This window comes from Lytechinus variegatus, chromosome 3 (genome assembly GCF_018143015.1).
Source record: "Lytechinus variegatus isolate NC3 chromosome 3, Lvar_3.0, whole genome shotgun sequence".
NCBI lineage: Eukaryota > Metazoa > Echinodermata > Echinoidea > Temnopleuroida > Toxopneustidae > Lytechinus > Lytechinus variegatus.
In genome coordinates this window covers 42,346,973-42,366,034 of record NC_054742.1, presented here as the reverse complement: position 1 = coordinate 42,366,034, position 19,062 = coordinate 42,346,973, and the positions used below count along the sequence as shown (strand labels likewise).

At 35.3% G+C, this 19,062-nt stretch overlaps 1 protein-coding gene across 1 annotated transcript in view; it reads left to right on the top strand.

Annotated features, from left to right (window-relative positions):
- LOC121411069 (probable serine/threonine-protein kinase kinX) overlaps positions 1-18,954 on the top strand; it is a 48,909-nt gene extending 29,955 nt beyond the window's left edge. Inside the window, exons 4-11 of the mRNA XM_041603561.1 lie at positions 4,227-4,379; positions 5,851-6,119; positions 9,558-9,701; positions 10,271-10,406; positions 10,844-10,936; positions 12,778-13,101; positions 13,815-13,934; positions 14,455-18,954. Of these exons, the coding sequence (XP_041459495.1) occupies positions 4,227-4,379; positions 5,851-6,119; positions 9,558-9,701; positions 10,271-10,406; positions 10,844-10,936; positions 12,778-13,101; positions 13,815-13,934; positions 14,455-14,585 (1,370 nt within the window). The 3' untranslated portion in view covers positions 14,586-18,954. The remainder of the gene's footprint in view (positions 1-4,226; positions 4,380-5,850; positions 6,120-9,557; positions 9,702-10,270; positions 10,407-10,843; positions 10,937-12,777; positions 13,102-13,814; positions 13,935-14,454) is intronic.
- The last annotated feature ends 108 nt before the right edge of the window (positions 18,955-19,062 follow it).

Genomic DNA, 19,062 nt, shown 5'->3' with positions numbered 1-19,062 from the left:
CCCCCCCCTCGGAAGATCATGGCTCCACCTTTGGGACTTGTAATAAAGTTGAAAAGAGCACACACACAAAAAGAAGAGAGTAAACATCAATGAAAATGCCCAAACAGCCAGCATTGTCGGGTGAAAATACCTTAATACACTGTTAGAAAATTTATCCTTAAACTAAAAGAAGTTCCTGCAGCAGAGTCTCGAGAACACCTGTAATCTTACCAGATTGCGTAATCTTACAGGAAATTGGTATTTGGTGTGTGTAATCTTACAAATTTTCTTAAATAAAACACTCTTTTCCCCTTTTTCTAACAGACCTGTTCTGTTAAATTGCAGAAAAATTCCTGTTTCATGAATTTAAAGAATGATTCTGGTATTGCTTTCTGCAAAATCTTCTTTTATTTTTCTGTAAAATCAGGGTTTTTTTAACAGTGTACCTTTGTAAACGAAACGCAAAATCCTTGGCAAAAGATGGGGGAAAATATGTTGAAAACTAAGGAAACTGTGGAAAATCAAATATGGGTTAATAAAATATTTAATTTAGCCACCCAATGCACAACATTTCTAATTTCATTATAAATATGTTTATATATTTTATATGTAGATACAGATACCATGCAAAACAAAGAATTACACATCATTAATTTGAACTCTCAAAAATGATATTGGTTGCTCAAGCAATCCCTCCGGCGCAATTCCTGAATTTCATTGCCCAAAATTTGAAATAAAAAGTACATTCGTTAAGTTGCATTAACGAACTTCTTTGCCGTAGATCGAAATCAAAAGCACATAAGAAATATTGAATGATCAAATGTGAAACAGCCTTGACCATTAATTTATTTGAATGATCGGAAACGAACTCTAGTGTCTTAAAATTAATATCCCATTGTCTGATTTTAAAATTTGAATGACTGATATCTCCGCGAAAACGAAAATGCGTGAATTTAAATGCACATTAATAGATTGAAGCGACCCCTAAATGAAATTGGATGGGAAAACCTATATTAATTGGTTTGTAAACTAGACTGCAATTCTAACGTAAGAAATGTTGATAATTAGCATGATTTATTTGAAACGGTTCCTATGTTTGGTTACCTATTAAAACTATTTTTATTAAAGACTTATTAGAAAATATTCCCAATTACAGGAGATATTTAAATGTGTTTTGGATAACATGGATATTATTGATTCTGTATCGTAATAATGGCCTTTTTAAACAAGTTGATTACTTCATAGAAATAACAAATCTAAACACTTTCTTTCAATTTTAAGATTGTTTTACTTCACATAGATTTGATGTGAATTTGAACGCATACTCGTTATGTCATTTATTCATCACAAACGATCCAATTTCCTAACACAATCTGACTTACATAAAGAATAATCCAAGTAGGGTTGCGGTAATTGAAGATTCTAATAGAGTCATTAATTTCCTCATATATGTTTCTGCGTTTGCATATTTGATCAGAGAAACATTAAACTTAATTATTGGTACGATAGAAGCTACTCTTATACTTGCCGTAATTATCAGAATATAGCGCAGTGGCTTAAAATTCAACCACTTTTTTCTTGACAGAATAAAAACGCAGCTTGGAGGACCCCACAAACAGCATGCAAATTCACTAATATAAAAACTCAGCTATGGTTGATATTGTATTTTACGTGCTATGAATCCAAAGTCAAGAAATGATTGTGGCCATTTGACTGTGAATACAACGTCTCGAGCTTCAGTGATCAATCATTCCCGTCCAATGGTCTTATCGACGAGATAAAACATTCATCGAATAGTGCTGATATTTTTAAAAGGTTTCTAAAGAACCATACTGCAAGAAACCTATACTGAGAACGAAGAGAGGGAAAGGAAAACGATAGCTGCATTAATTTCATCGAAACATTTAGCTCTATACGATAGGCAAGCAGCTGTTATCAGGGTTGTATATCAAATTGCTTATTATCGTCTTTTCGATAAAGTGGAATGGAATTCATATGAAATATATTCCCGGTGACAATCATGATCAATTTCGGACCAACATGATTGTAAGAGACAAAAATAATTCCCGACAGAGATTTTTTTTCTCTCTTTCCGACGGTATAATGTTTGTATTCATACCATACGTACCCCCATTGGGATTCTCTCAGACCTAGATAAAATAGGGCTCGTCTGAAGAAAAAAAAATGGGTGAAGAAAATGTAAAAAAATGCTGAACATTTAGGTATAAGTCAATCATCAATATCGGTTGTCATGGCAATTGGTGACGTGACGGTGACGTCAGTGACAACTGAAGGGGGATTGGAAGCCACCGTGGTGCCGCGTGAGAAGCCCACAAATCAATCTGAGATTGGAGGCAAAGAAATGGGTGTTCACATTAAACCTTCCATCTTCACTTCTCCGTGCTTGATTTAGAATCCACACTGTTTAACAGATGTTGAGTATCCATACTGTCGGTTATGGTTAATCCGTATTGGGAAAGGAAAAAACATGTAAAGAGTTTAAAAAAAATAAATATTAATTTAACATCATTCTTAAGAATGATAATTACCAATCGAGCATTCAAAGAATTATTATGTTAGGCACACAATGACAAGTGAAATGTGCATAAATTGAAAATGAAATTAGAAGTCAGAAGACACCAAGGTTAATTAGCTAACCCCTGATATGAATATAGTAAACTGCTAACGACAATTTCTTTTTATATATCTACTGTATTCATAAACCAGCAAAACGAAATTAAATTTGAGTGAAGAGGAAAAGTGAAAATACAAAACTATGAAATCATGAGATATCACTATATTACGATTGAAATAAAATACGTGAAAGAATTTTCAACTGCGTGTTAATCCACACTGTGCATGATATGCTTAAGTTGGGCCGCCCAACATTGCCAACCGTATCATTTCTGATGAAAATATGACAGGATGTTTTATCTAAAGAAGTATTCTATTCCTAAACTTTCAATTACGATGGCAAGTCCATTTGTATATTATTCTGAAAAATAGACTCGAAAGCACAGACATAACGAAAGAAGAATAACAATGTTTTAGGATGGAAGTAAAAATAGACCCAAACCACTGACTGATCATTAAGCATTGATATATTATTGTTTATCTATCAGTAAATTTCTTTTCCCATATGCGGATATAGCTTCATGAAATATTCCCAGTCAAATAAATCACCGATAATCATTACTTCAACACGGCTTCCGATGGACTTTCAAGACTTACGTATTCAGGGCCTGCGTCAACAAAAGAGCGGACAGACAATGCAAAGCATGTAACGTGATTTCTTAAAATGGCGCCACATAATTCAGCAATGTCAAGATTTGGCATAATGAAGGTCATTAAATTGATGTCCCTGGGGGAAAATTACATTAATTTCAAAACTGCACAATGCTTGATGTTCCTGGAAAATGGCGAGGCAGCGTCATGTCACTGCAGTGCGTGGGTGTGCTATGCATATCCTTAACCGCAAGTGAAAAAAAAAATATATAGGACTTTTTACTAACAGAGAGGGAGTAGGGTATGTGTTAGCATGGTAGGTCCATGATATTTGAGAGAGAGAGAGAGGGGGGGGGGTGGGGGAGATAAAGGTTGAACCAACCAGAATGAATTATATCAAGTTTAAAATAAATTGATAACAATACTTATCCAATTTGCTTATTGCTCGACTTATTAAAAAAAAGTTTTATTGAGTTTGGAAAAGCTGCTCGATCCTACATCCTTTGAAATATAAAATACCCGGAGCAAAGTCCAGTATTCAGTTACAGAGCTATGATAATGTTACTTTTTACATTTCTGGTTATCTATTTTATTATTATGGTTTTGAGGGGAAAACCCTTTCATTTCAACAAATAGATAAATCCACATAAAACACTTTAATTATAGGGTACCCTAACCTAATATGTATTACCTATAAACACTTACCAAACAATACTAACTAATCACTGAAACCTTACGTATGGGGCCGACCTTTCACGTCACCACTCGGAAGACGTGACCCGACTGGAAAACAAAAAGGAATCTATAGATATTTTGTTTTATTTGTAACCTTAGAATTGTGCTGCTGGTTTATGTGCAGCGTTGTAAGATTTTGATGTCAATATTGAAGGAACAATGAAGAGTGTGTGAATGCAAAGTTTGTATTTCTTGTATTTCTCTTGTAACCTCAATTCTTTTAGTACTTTTCCAATACCAATCAAATGTAATCTGAATAAAAAAAAATTGTGCAATTTGTTTTGCAGAAACGGAAGACGGCCCTGTTGACGTTGAAGGAGATAACACACCCGACGACGACGACGACGATGATGACAGGGGACAGGAGGTTATCAATTACCAAGACATTCAAGTCGACCATAACAGTAAAGTCACCAGTGAAAACGAAGGCAAAAATAAAGGTAAAAACACCAGTGCAACATGATTTCAATAGGTTTCACTGAACAAAGCATATGCAATAGTCACACGAAAGTATATTTAATAACGTAGTAAATAACCACATCTTAAATTGGGTCTGACTGTACATTATTGTCTGTTGCTCAATTCCTATGCATTGAAATGTAGGGTGTGTTAACGTAGGGGGAGGGTGGGGCTAGATATTATGACCGATTAGCTTTATTTCTTATTGTTTTGGTATGTTATTTTCATATGGTGTATAATTTATGTGTGTAATTTTCTTTTATGCTGTATGAGGACCCCTCGGTAGACCAGCAACACCATGATTGATGCTGCTGAGTATAGGGCCATCCTCCAGTTGTTCATTTATCAATTCACATGTATCATTTTATATGTATTGTTATTTGTTTTTTAACGGATATAAATTAAATTCAATTCAATATCTATTCCAAACCGACAGACGATCTGTCATTTATCATAACGTAATATTTGTGGTCACTCTTATGTGACTGTAACCCCAGCATTAATGATGATTTTGCCCTCAGTGTATGAAAACTGTGATTCTGATTTACAAATGACCGATGTAACCACGGTAGCTATCGCTAGATAGAGGCAGAATCGATGGTAAATTTCATGCAACGGGTATAGAACAATAGATGGCAAATCTACAGTTAAAGCTACAGATGTCCAATTAGTACGTCCACCTCCTGAAATAATTTGAACTTTCGATTCATAAATTGAGGATAGTATAGGTGTCAATGATACGTTCTTATTTCTGGCTAGGTCCTCGTCAGCAGAGATCGAGGATTTGTTTTTGCTCTGTAATTGGACTGGCTTTCCAATGATTGCCCATAGCGATATTGTAAGAGGAGGAGATGCGTGTATTACAGTACTTGCTTTCTCGGAACACATTTCCGGACGACGATCCTCGGGGATGACATCCGCGTATCATTCCGGCAATCGATATCTAAAACTATAAACACCATGTTTACAGTGTCTTTTTAGTGACTAGATTTGTTTGCTTTAAACGTAAATGACTTCAGGGTTCTACGTCAGACCTTTTAAGCGTGATGATCATCAAGAACAAGTGAAACTTTCAGGGGCAAACATGATGTCAACATTTGTGCAACAATAATCACATGCGCATCCATTTTATTTTCTTAACATAGACATTTAAGGAACTCACATAAAAAAAACCCTACAAAACTCATAATCCTACAAATGAGGGTACACAATGTTCAATCACGAGCATTCTACGTGAGGGAGAAAATGATAATAATAATAACGATTTCAATATCATTATTAATAATAATAATGATAATAATAATAACAACAACAATAATTACGGCCTATATTAGTGATAATTAATCATGATGATAATTTCACTTCTTGCTAAAAAGAAAACCATCCGTGACTTCATATTTTTTTATTTTTTTTTTCATTTTGAAGCTATTAGTTTTGTTTCTCTCATTACAGAGACGGACAGTAAAAACGAAGAAGAAGAGGAAGGCACATTCGATGATTTGATTGAAGATGACGACGGGGAGCAGTTTGCAGATGAGAATGAGCCAGAGATGGAAAAAGAAGAAGAGGAGGAAGAATCTGAGTACATGCTGACACCTGCTGCTGCGCGTGAATTAATGCTAGAACTGAGAGATCCTGTCGAAGTTGCCAAATTTGTTGTGGAAACGGACGATGCTGCTGGCTTCCTCAGGGCTCTCAGATTACTCTTACACGATGGATATGTGAGTAACATTGTATTATCATGGTCATAGAACAGTCATTTGGTGATCTTCCTGTATTCTAAGAGTAGTTCCTGAGTATTTGTTTTAATGTAGTCTTCATGTGATTGTAGCAAAGTGTGAACCTAGTATAAATTACCCGCCTAATCTCCTCGTAGTTTTCAGGGGGCGTTTCATGAAAGGACTTGTCAGACGTTTTATCCGACACGTCCCATTTTATCCGACATTTACCACTTGAACGGTGCCTCTCAGCCAATCAAACTCATGGAAAGATATCAGATCTGACAACTCAGTGTCGGATGAAAATTTTGATGAAACGCTCCCCCAGACTATTCATGCCGGCCTTCCATGTCAGTCTTTGAGTTTCACGCGCTATTCTCTAGTCTCCATAGTTACCGCAAGTATTCTTTGGGATTGATCTCCTTTATGTGTGGCTGTCGAATCTGCAGCCTCAGAGTATAGCCCCAAGTTAATTTTGTGTACAATTATTCATCAGGTATCTTCAGTATGTCTCCATTAATCTTAGTAAAGCCGTAGTTTATATCTCAACACAGTCTCCTAGTTTTCGATCCATGGGTCAGTATTTATTATTGATAGCATAATTGGGGTGACATATTTTGAGGTCGCCCATATCTTGTGGAGTACGTCCATAGCCAAATCGAAGACGCAAGGCAGGGAGAGGGCTGGTATTGATTCCAGTGGATTTAGTTTCTTTTTTCTGTACTATACACTTCACCATTTACGGTATTGATGGAAACGATAGTATATATCTCATATCATGTGGTTTTGAGAGGGTGTCTTTAAACATTTTACTTCAACCTATCCATAATATAAAGCTATATACTACTGCTTGTGTTATAGATGAATTATGAAAACTGATTATAATCATGTGCTCCCTATGAAAGAAACCTCCATGTATAATGGTAGGTGAAATTCTAATTAAATTAATATGTCAATGAGCTTTGTCTGTTTTACCCTGACAACCATTGAAGAAGCTTTTAAGCAAATGGTGTGATCACTATGGCAAGAAGTTAGGAATATATTCAGCAATTGTTTCTGCCATTGCCATCGTATAATTAGAATTTGTTTTTACACTGACGTTTCTACCAATCAGCGGCGGTGTCGGGGTATAAAGACAACGATCCTTTAGGGTTTGGGGTCTTGTAGTACTGTTTAGTTGCATGTTATTTATACCCCCCCCCCCAAAAAAAAAAAGTCATCAATATTGTCTCGTCGACTCTTTGACATAAAAGAAAAGAGTCGCAGTTAACTATTTGTTGTATACTTAAAAAAATCGTAGGTATAGTGTTGACCATCATAGGTTTTGATGAATTCAGCATTATTTTTCTATTTTTATTCGAACACGAACATGTCAATTTTTGTCTCGCCCACCAGAGGTGAAGGCGAGACTTATACCATGGTCACATTTGTTCTACGGCGGCCGTACGGCGAGTCGAAAACAGCCGTTTTAACATTTTCGTACCAGCTGAATATATAGGGGGTTTGAATAAAAATGGATAAAACGGCTGTTTTCGACTCGCCGTACGGCCGCCGTAGAGCAAATGTGACCAAGGTGTAAGGGATTCAAATGTCGTCCGTCGTCCGTCCGTCACAAACCTGTAATGACACATAACTCCACAACCGTAAGTCGCTTTTCAACCAAACTTGGATGGTAGATGAACTTGGGGGACCTACATGTTATGCTGCAGTCGGAGATCATATATGGTTAGGTCAAAGGTCATTTTCAGGTCAACGTTAAAGTTTACATGCAAGACTCTCTTATGACACCTAACTCCGCAACCGTAAGTTACTTTTCAACAAAACTTGGATGGTAGATGTACTTTGGCGACCTGCATGTTATGCTGCATTCGGAGGTCACATGGTAAGGTCAAAGGTCATTTTCAGGTCAACATTAAAGTTTACGTGCAAGGCTCTTATGACAAATGTTATTCAATCCCAGTCATTTCACAATGAAGTTTCAATATAATTCTCTTGCGTGCCCTCGCAAATCACGATATTTCTGGTTATTTTTCATAAGTGGGCGAGACACAAAATTGCTTTTGCCTTGTATTATTTTACATCTAGTTTATTAAGAAATATGCTTAATACTTAAACGTAAATGTTTTGACTTTTGACCGCAGTGTTTATTTTGGAGAAATTTGTAATTGAGTGTGTTTTTTAAAACCATTACTCTCATTAAATGTCATGGGTGATTTTTAATATTGAATCTAACATTGTGCAAAGAATCATAATACTCTATATTTACGGAACATTTGATGATTTTTAAGATTCATAATTATCCCCAATTGCGCCACAGCAGAGCAAATACATTGTCCAATCCAAAATGCAAAATTTTCCCATATTATTATTTTTATTAGTAACATACTATGGAAACTACAGGTCTGGGAAGTTGTAAAGTTGGAAGGGGCTTGCGCGCCCGGGTCCCACTCTGCTCTAATCATGCTAATTAGACGCGAAATGGGACAATTTGGAATGAACAACAAAAAAAAAAGAAACATGACATTTTGGCGTACCGTCTTGTGCACACATAAAGAAAGAGTTTAATGTAAACGACTGCAAGTGTCGGTGCCATTTACGATGTTACAAAGCAGTAAGTTTGTCTGATGAAGTAATACCAAGTCGATGGCGATGCATGGCCTTATTTTATTCGGTAGAACACTGATCAATCCATAGTAAACGCTAACCCCATCCCAAATACCACCCCCCATTCTGTCATCTGTCTATATACCCGTATGCAAGGCTCTTCTATCTTTGTCTCTGATCTATTAATGTCAAGACTCTGACATTTTCATGAAAACGGTGACGAAGAGCAGAGCCTCAACCTTTAAGCTGACCCAGAACTCAGGCCCGGAACCCCCTCCAGACCATCTCGTCATGGAAAGTTCCATTTTCTATTAGAAACTCCACCACCACCGTCGATTCATCGTGGTATTATAAGTAGCTCCAGGCAAGACTTTATACGGTAGAATAAGAAATGCATATTTACCGAAATAGGAATAATTCTCGTCCCTCGCCTTTCTTGTATGTACATCTATGTCGTATTCTCCTTCGTGTTCCTTTGATTTTCTTTAATTTCTCTTCGACCCCCTTTTTTTCTCATCCTCTCTTTTCTGTCTTACATTTTCTTAACATCTGCTTCGCTGAATTCATCGTACTCCTACAGTATTTGGAGCCGGTATAAACTTCTGATATTAAGCGATTTAATCGAGTTTTATCAATAATTCATCCCCTTTTTCTTCCCCTCTTCCACCATCGTCTATTTTACCTTATGTTTCTGCTGCCTCCTTTATTTCCATTGTATTCTCCGAATTTATTTTTATTCAACAATTTGTTTCTCTGTACCTTCAGCTGAAGAACAGGTGATTGTCGTTTGAATATTTGCGTATTTTGTTTCATTATGTTTTCATTTTTAACTGACAGATTAGTGAAGAAGAAGCATATGCTCTCAAGGATGAGGTGGCAGCACAGCTTAGAAATCTTCTTATGCTTCAACAAGTTGAGTTATCAAGGGCGCTGTTCGAAACCTATCAGCCACAGTTAGAAGAGGGCCCAACGGAAGACTTGGTAAGCATTGCTGCTTTGTCGATGATTACTGTCAAAATAAACAATAATAACGAAACTTTTAAATCTAGTCATACTCGGGTGGTATAGTCCTATTTGAGTAGCATGAATGCGACCTGGCGGAATAGCCACGGAACTCTCGATTCTTCATCTTGTGTAGAAAGTCAACTGAAAATACGCACAATGTTGTTCGTTGGCGTTAGTAAGATGGATCTCAGGGTTGCACATTATTTTCTCGTGTAAATGATCTCAAAGTCACCTCTGAAACAAAAGATCGATGCTAGTTTGAATGATAATAGTTATATTAACAATAAGGCTGTTAATGATACCGAATATGATTTCGTGGAAACAATCACAGTATTCATAGATAGATATTTCGTATCGGCGCTCCCAGCACGGTTCGGAGTTTCAGCTTGTGTCAAACACCAGCTTTCAAAACGGAACTAGAGTTCACTAAAACGCTCGAAAAATGTAGGATCTGCAGAAAGAGATCGGTGATTGGGATCATGAACATTTTCCGAAGGAATACGACATAATACAGCACCACTTTATGATATATCTTCTCTATAAAGGATGGACTTCTCTACAACCAGATGGCCCAACCTGCCGAATATTATGACTACGCTAACATGATCAACCAAGATGAAGTGCCATATGGAAGCTCTCAAATGAACCTTTATGATACCTACCAAGACGCCATTGAACAGGGTAAAGTTTAATGTCATATTTTCTAGCACTTTCGTGGGGAAAGAATAATAACTAGGTGACACCACACGCTTTGAAAAGCACTGAAAAATGATCAGTGATGTGACTTCATGGGGGGGGGGTCAGTCAATCAAGGTGACCATCATCGATAAGTTAACAGGAAATTCAAAATAAATTTGATAAAATAAACGCCTCAGGAAATTGAACAAAGACGTTGACTTCTCGGTCAAAGACTTTTTATAAAAGAGATCACAGGAAGACTGAAAATATACATGATAGCTGGGTAAACCAAGTACATGTAGGTATATATCTCGTTGGGTAAACCCGTTACTCTTGAAAGGTATGTACTAATATTGATTTAATGAATTTCCAGAATTCCCAGGATATTTACAATGAAATGTGCATTCGTTTATTCATTTCATTTTCTTTCATGTTTTTAGAAAGTTCTCAAGCCTTAGCGGAGATAGCCGAGATACTTGCCCAAAGGATTGCACGAGGTGAAATCTCACCGGAAGATGGCGCTAAAATCATGAGTAAGTCAGCGTCATGTTTGCTAAATATATCTTTTTTTATCATTTTATGGCAGTGGAGTAAAGAGCCTTTTGTGAAAACGATTGGGAATTCTTTCTTTTAAAGGTGAGCAGGTATTAATATCTACAATTGATCACGTGTTTTGCTTTCACCAATCAGAAAGCAACATGAACATAGTCATATGATATCCATCGCCATATCTCCTAAAAGCTTCATATAAATCTGTTAGCTTTCATTTAATTTTCAGATCCATATCATTTTTTAAAAACATTACCCCCCCCCTTTGTTTCCATAACAGGGGCCACGGAAATGTTTGAAAGTTTGGAGGGGGAAATTACCATAGAAAATCAGAATCAGATGGTTATTTGTACGTTTTTGTACACGTTTATTTAAAAAAAAATTTCAGCCGGCCAGAGCCCCCGCCCCCGGTTATTTGGCGTCCCCCGCATAAGTCGCTATAATCTAGATTATTCATGAGCAGATGAGAGATCTAATGAAAACCACTCTCAGTCATTAGAGTAGATTTATTGAAGAGCTTCTTTGTAAATCTGCGTAGGCCGCATTGGTTGTAACAAGATAAGGATGAAATAAAGCAGGTTAGATTTTACTTCTGTGGATCATTCTTGGTTTCTAGTATAATTTATTTTATGGCTATCAGAACCACATATAGTACAGTAACTAGGTGGGACAATGTAACCCTTAGGCAATGGTACGTGGCATGCGTCTGAGAAACCCGGGTACTATAGGGGGACTGGGAACCAGGGGAACTACTACCTGTAATTATGTAGGCCTATCAATTACAGAAGACGGATGTGTACGCCATCTATCTCTCCTTGGTTATCCTCCAATAGACCTCATTTAGACGTGCTCAGGGCATGCTTGCGTGGGATAATAGCAGAGTGGGCTGATCGTGTCACCTAATCCATCAACACGTTGGTTAGCTTCTTAAGCTACTCCCAAGAAAAGCCGCCAACTAATTTTCTTAGATTATTGGCCATTCGCCTCCGAAGATGAGGATGTAATATTCATACCCTGGTAACTTGAGGACAGAGGCACATTTTCAAGTTTCTTCTTTTTTGCTTCGTAGTCATCGCCTTCTTCTTCTTTTTATCTTTTTTTCCTATTCGTATTTGTTCTGGCTGTTCTTTTCATTATCATTGATATTATATCATTGATAGCATTGTTTTTATCATTATTATTATCAAAGTAATAGTAGTAGTAGTAGTAGTATCTGTATCATTAATATTTTTAGTAATGATGATGATGGTGATAAATAATGATAATAATGTTAGTAATCATAATAAAAATAACAATAATTTATAATAATGATGATAATATTAATAGTAATAATAATGATAATGATAATGATGATAATAATATTAATAATAATAATGACAATAATAATAAGAATAATAATTGACAGTCATATAAACTGGCTATTCTACACTTCAAAATGTTATGGGTTTCAGTGTAATCCTGGTGCATTTCATTAACAAATTAGAGCTAATTCTCTAATTACAATTGCATGACCAAATATTTACTCTTTACACGTGTTATACACGTAATCAGTGGAAAATCTTTGTTAATTGACAAATAATCGCAAGCCTCTTGATCATCCCTGTTTACATTCAAGTAAAAATAATCGTTGCTGATGTGAGATATGGATTAATCATCTCATGAAGGTTGAATGAATCGATTCACAATTGCGCAAACTCTGAGATTATTAACAAAAAATTCGAAACTTTTTATCCATGTATGAAGAATATAATGAGCTAAGTAGCGAAGATGACTTATAAAAAAAGGAGTAATGTCATGTATTCCTTTACTGGTTGTTCTTCTAAAGGCAAAGTTGTACAGCTCCTTCCAGACAACTACTGGGGAGAGAGCGAAGAAGATGTTAGCTCAGTCGATCTCGGGCTTTCATCACAAACAAGCGAGTTCATTGGTGAGGACGAGCCGGTGGAACGGTATGGCCAAGTCGAACCAGAGATGGAAAACTTCGAGGAAGAACTCCTGGCACAAGGACCGGATGCTGGATGGGTCAAGGAAATCAAAGAGACGGACCAAAATGGGGACGAGGATGCCGTCGAATTAGACGAAGAAGCAGAGAAGATCGCGGATGAACTGGAAGATGAGCTTCGAGAAGGAGGCAATCCATCAAAAACAGGTTAGATCATAAAAAGATGAATAATTGGCCGTGGGCTCGATCTCGGACCGAAATGCGGGAAATTATGCCTTCTTGATAGACACTTAAAGTATTAAAATAGAAAATACAATATCACACTAATAGTATGAGAGTCTACCCTTGTTGAAAATATCATCAGAAAGAGTTATTTTCATAAAGTAATAATCACTTTGAGATTAACGTATTACTTTGAATTGTTCTATTAACATACAATAGGTTTTTTGCCCGTCTCGAATGCTCGCAATCATTTTTGATAATAATTATATGAATATACCGTACTCTAATATTCAGCCAACTTGTTTTGTAATTAGGCTTTCTATAATATGTGCTTGACACCCACAGTTAATTTAAGCCGTGGGATGAACTCTGGTAAATCCGATTGTAGTGATTTATCAGATGAAAGAATACGTTTTACAAAATGCGTTTGTCATTCAGTCATTTTATTCTTGCCATGATTATTTATTCATCTGCAATTACCTGCCGATATTGCATGTCTTACACACACCATAATACAATAATGCATTGTATTTCTTCAATATCATGTTCAAGAATTTCACATATCTGCTGATTTCATAATGGAACTTTTTTTTCCTGTAGTAGGTGACTGTTAGATGCAACCTTTTTTTCAGGATGACGCAACCGAACTTTTGAAAGTAATGATAATCATCCTGTCTGTTTTCTAATGATCATTTTAGAATCCATTGAAATCAACAAACCTGGTGCTGATGCTGTCGTAAAAGTTGGTCCCTCAAATGAGGTCATTGATGAGGATGTGGAAAAGAACTGGAAAGACATGTCTCTACTACTCGATAACGGTATTTGATCATTTCACGCACTTTTTCATTACTTTTTCATCATTACTGCTTTCAAAGTTGAATTAATTCACATTCATTCTGTCATGATTAAACCAATTATATTGAAATCCTTCGACTATTTTGGTACGCATTTTGATGATTCTTGTTCTGTTCATTTGCAACACCTTAAAATAAGCAGTAGTTCTTAACAAACTCCAGTACCACTTGGAAATCTCATGTTTTCTTGTTTTATTCGTATAGTAAAAAATGGTGATAACGATATCCCATCTATATATTGACAGTTCCAGGCTTTACCAGAGGAGGGCAATAAAAAAGATGAACAATTGAAAAAAAGGTCATCACCACTCATCCACTCATATATTAAAAAAGGGGGTCAAGGAGGGGTCTGATGCCCCCCCCCCCATCCTTTCCCATCCATCTTTAAAGTTCTGCTCCGATATGTATGATTTTCAATGTTACTCTTGCGATATAGATACCATTCTCATTTAGATTTTCATTTTCATCTGTTTTCAACTTTCAGACATTCCAGAAGATATCTTGAGAAGCCTTGGTATCGCCATGACAAAGCCGGGCAACAAGTATGAAAATGAAATGGAAGATAAGATGGAGAACGAAATGAAGGAGTTAGAAACAAAAGAAGAAGACGATTAATTTGAGGTCATTCAAGACCTTTCCCTTTCTCCTCCTTCCACAGATAGGTTTGAAAATCAGAGACTGCAATGGATGAACGTGTTGGATATTCAGCAATAGCAATATGTTTTGTGGGACAGAAGTATTGCCCCCCCCCAAAAAAAAAAAAAATTACACGTACCTTACAGTGACATCTAAGGGAGCATCTAAAATCGGTTGACTCGACTCAGAATGAATTGTATTTCGTTTACTTTCAAATAAGAACTACTTAATGAACTAATATATTTAAAACCCATCTTAAGGTTTCAATGATGACAAAGAAACGGAACACTTCTGTTATTTTTTTTCAAACAATATATTTGTAATCGAATTAGAGGAAAATTGAGGGGGAAGGTGATTTAATCACCCCAAACTTATTAAATACGTAGTGTTGACGTGTTGCGTTGAAAGTACCACCCTGCTACGTTTCACCATGGATGCAAAGAGTTTGACATACGGTTTATGTAGTCTCTGATTTTCATCACTTTCCTTGCATCGATCTTTAATTTGCATCGAAATTCATCTCCTTTGCTCTTCACTCTATTTCTCACACATCATTCTGTAAAGATCTAATTTCCACAATTTTATTGCTAATTGATTTGTTTTAATTTGGTTTTATATTAATGTGAAGATGTTGATTTACAACGCAATTGGTGTCGACACCACACATTTCTTTATTTGAATTTGACGCGCACATAAATCACCTATTTGGGTTAATTTTAAATCACTTTAAACAATGTTGGTGTCAAAGTGCTATAACTAAACTTAAAATGATGAGCACTTACTTGGTACAATATTTTCATTCATTGATTTGTAAGATATCATATTCTGATCATACTGTCATATTTCTATTGTGTAATAACATTTTTAATAAAATGATCAAATCAATAAGTGATTAATTACTTTCTTCTTAAACATGTTGAATCTCAAATTCTATTTATTCACACGAAAAATAGTGTAAAATACAACCCATTTTGCAAAGTTGGGTCAGTGTATGTGCGCCGTTTTTGTCTGTTTGATTCTGACGTATATGGCGTTAACGGCCCGTCATACCTTATTGGTGTTTTTATTTACATTAATGACAGGAAAAATGTAATGTATTTTTGTGCCCACCGTATCATATGGGGATGTGAATATAAGTTTAAAAAATCTTTATTTTTAATCTATTTAAATACATTAGAATTATAAATCATTAAAAAGGATTTTTGCTTTTATGAAATGCTTCGTTTGTTTTCTTTCTTTCCCTTTTCTATTTTGTTGTATATTCTATCTATCTACCTATCTATCTATCTATCTATCTGTCTGTCTGTCTGTCTGTCTATCTATCTATCTATATTATATCTTTCTTTCTTTTTCTATATATCAATGTTTGTATTACACCATTTTCACACTTCCCCTATTTCTCCCTTTCTTATATTTATCTTCATTATGAATCTATCACATGTTTGTTTTCGGGGGCTTTTACATCAAGTTTATTATTATTTATTTAGTTATCAATACAAAATTTGATTTTACTCTACATTATTCTCAAGTCATTGTTTCCCCCTCACTTTCTCTCTCATTCAGTTTGTGTGTCTGTATGTCTGTCTTAAACTCATTTTCTCTTTGTCACTCACTACTTGACACCTTTTCTTATTATCTCGACCTGAATGGTCATGTTGGTTGTTTTGTTTTCTCTTTGTGCAACTTTACACTTTCTTGTAAGTATTTCATCTCTACGAGCTTTAAATTTTCATAAAGAGAATCTATGAATATATTGTACAGTATATAAAACATTGTATCATAATTCTGGTGCATCTACGTTATACAGAAAAATCGGAAGACTACTCTAATTGATGTAATTACAACATATAGATGTGATAGCTCTAGTTGTAAGTGGTCTTAGAAAAATGTTCTTTTATCAAAAACGTATAAGCACATAAAAAAGCCGTAACTATTTTTACAGTCGCATTTTTGTCACTACCGGTGCATACAGAGATAGGTTTACAGGCTGTCGGATTCTTTCTGCTAATCCTAGGCCATATCAAATGTTAAATTGAAGAAATGGTTATACGATTGATGTGATGACTTTCATATTTTTTTATTCTTCATATTATCTGTAAATGTCTTGTTATATAACACGCAACTGAAAAATAAAACCATCTTTTACTTTATTCATCTTTATCCATAACATGGGTTGTTTCATAAAACACTAATTCTAAAAAAAAATTAAAAAAGGTCACAAACGATGTTACGTACACTAAAATATTTAGTGTCAAGGTGTGAGCACCAACAGCACCAACAATAGGTTCCATTATAGATTTCAAATGGTTTTTCTTTCAATTCGTGGCAAATTACATATTTTGAAGTTCAAACTATATTAGGAGAAATAATGATGGAAATCTGTATTCTTCACCCCTAGCTAACGCACCAAAGAGAGAGTGAGAAACTAATATTGGCTTTCCATAAACCAGTCATTCGTAACTCTCTGAACAAGTTTATAAAACACACCTGATCAATGTTTCCCATGTTAACACCTACCATAAAACTCACTGGTTGCATATTTTGATTATCATTTCACCATCAGTTTCTAAACCAAAAATGGTGAAATGTCGAAGAAAAATGAAGATGTATGATATATAGATTTCCAAGTGACCCAGATAAGGTTTTCTGACATTTCAACATGAGGGCGTTTTCATCAGATTTAGTTCTCGCTATTTTTGTTAGCTTGAGAAGTCATGCTCGAGGCCTACATGACGTACTCCACTAAATAAGAAACGTAAAATGATTTATACACTCTATTTTCTATTACAAAATGTAATCAATAGTGAAATTCAGTCTCTTTCTTTGATAAAATATTGAAAGAGTGATCCAAGAGTACTTAGTTGGCCTAATCCAGCAAAATGCCAACTAGTTTGCCAGATTATTGTCGTATAACGACTTGTATGATTCTTCATTCTAAATGCCATAATATCTCTTCATACTTTCAGTTCATTGCTCTCTGGATCTTGTATATTCCATATGTAAATACGTAGGAGAAAATAATTTCATGTCGCTTAAAAGAAGGCGATGAACACACTAACTCGTATGACCAAAATATAGATACGTGTATTATGGCATCATTGTGCGGCTTTGATTGTATGAAATAGCAGTATGTTGTGGCATCGCAAAGAATGGGATCATATTTGCATGAAATCAAATAAGATGTTATAGATTATCACTCATGTAATGGGGGTGTAGAAATATACGCCGTGTCGTTATGAAACACAAGGCTATAGGATTATGTTTTAGCTGTAGTCATAATGACTGAATATTTGGGTAATGAGTTGGGGAAATTATATTTTGTGATTTTATCTTAAGGCTATTTTTCATTCAATTTGTTTTATGGTTATCATGTACGGGATTTGATCGAATTTAAAAGGGTAAAATCATTTCACGTAAGTCCACATGTTATGTTAATTTTACTTGTATGCATTGGCATGGTTTCACAATAACCCCACTGAAAATTGGGAGAAAATGAAAAACGAAAAAGAAAAATAGTCTTACATTAAAATATGGCACTGTGTATCATTTTTTATTTTATCCAGCACATTTTCATTCTTAAATACTGTTGAATCATTACTTTTGTCTCTCTTTGTGCTTATTTTTTTTATTCTGTAATATTATTTACAAAGTTGCCCTAAATCTTGTGTACTGCTGATGAACTGATGTAACCACCTTGTTATTTTATTTCAATGTAACTCTTTTTCCCCCTGCAAATACACCACATGCAATTATATTAGCCCAATCAACATGTTTGAATTTATATTTTTATAATATATAATTTATTTGTTAAATCGACATTTACTTTGTTGATGTTTTACATTACGTATATGGATTATTCTCTTATTGTAGTCCAAATCTGAAAAAAATCGAAATATTTTTAAAAAGGTGTACTCGTTATCAAAAGCTCGTCTTCTGAACACCTTGATGATTTATGTTTACTGCAAGGATTATTTCCCTCTATCCCTCCTCTAATTCCTGTCCATGTGAAGATATTCCACTCTCCTCTGTAATATCTTTCTCCATCCTCCTCCTTCTCTACCCCTCCCCATTTGCCTCTCTCAATCTCCCACCCCCCCCCCCCCTCTCTCCCCTCTCTCTCTCAAACTATCGTAACTATAAGCTATATGAAATTTCTGATGCACATTGGAAGTATTGTACATGATGATAAAATTAAGTAAAGCTGAAAATTGTTCTCAGTTCTTCTCAGTTTACGCTGAATATTAATAATCCAGGCAGCCTCTGCTATGTTGCCTCTCTCGAAACCACTAGCTCTTTGTTGTCAATTTTCGTTGAATAAAGTGTGCTGAATAAAATAATGATATCTCTATTTTCCCTTGTTTGTGTATTTGTTCAATAACATTGGATGCACTTAAGTATTATATCAGATATATATATAAATAAATAAATAATATAGGATTTTATAGCGCACGTATCC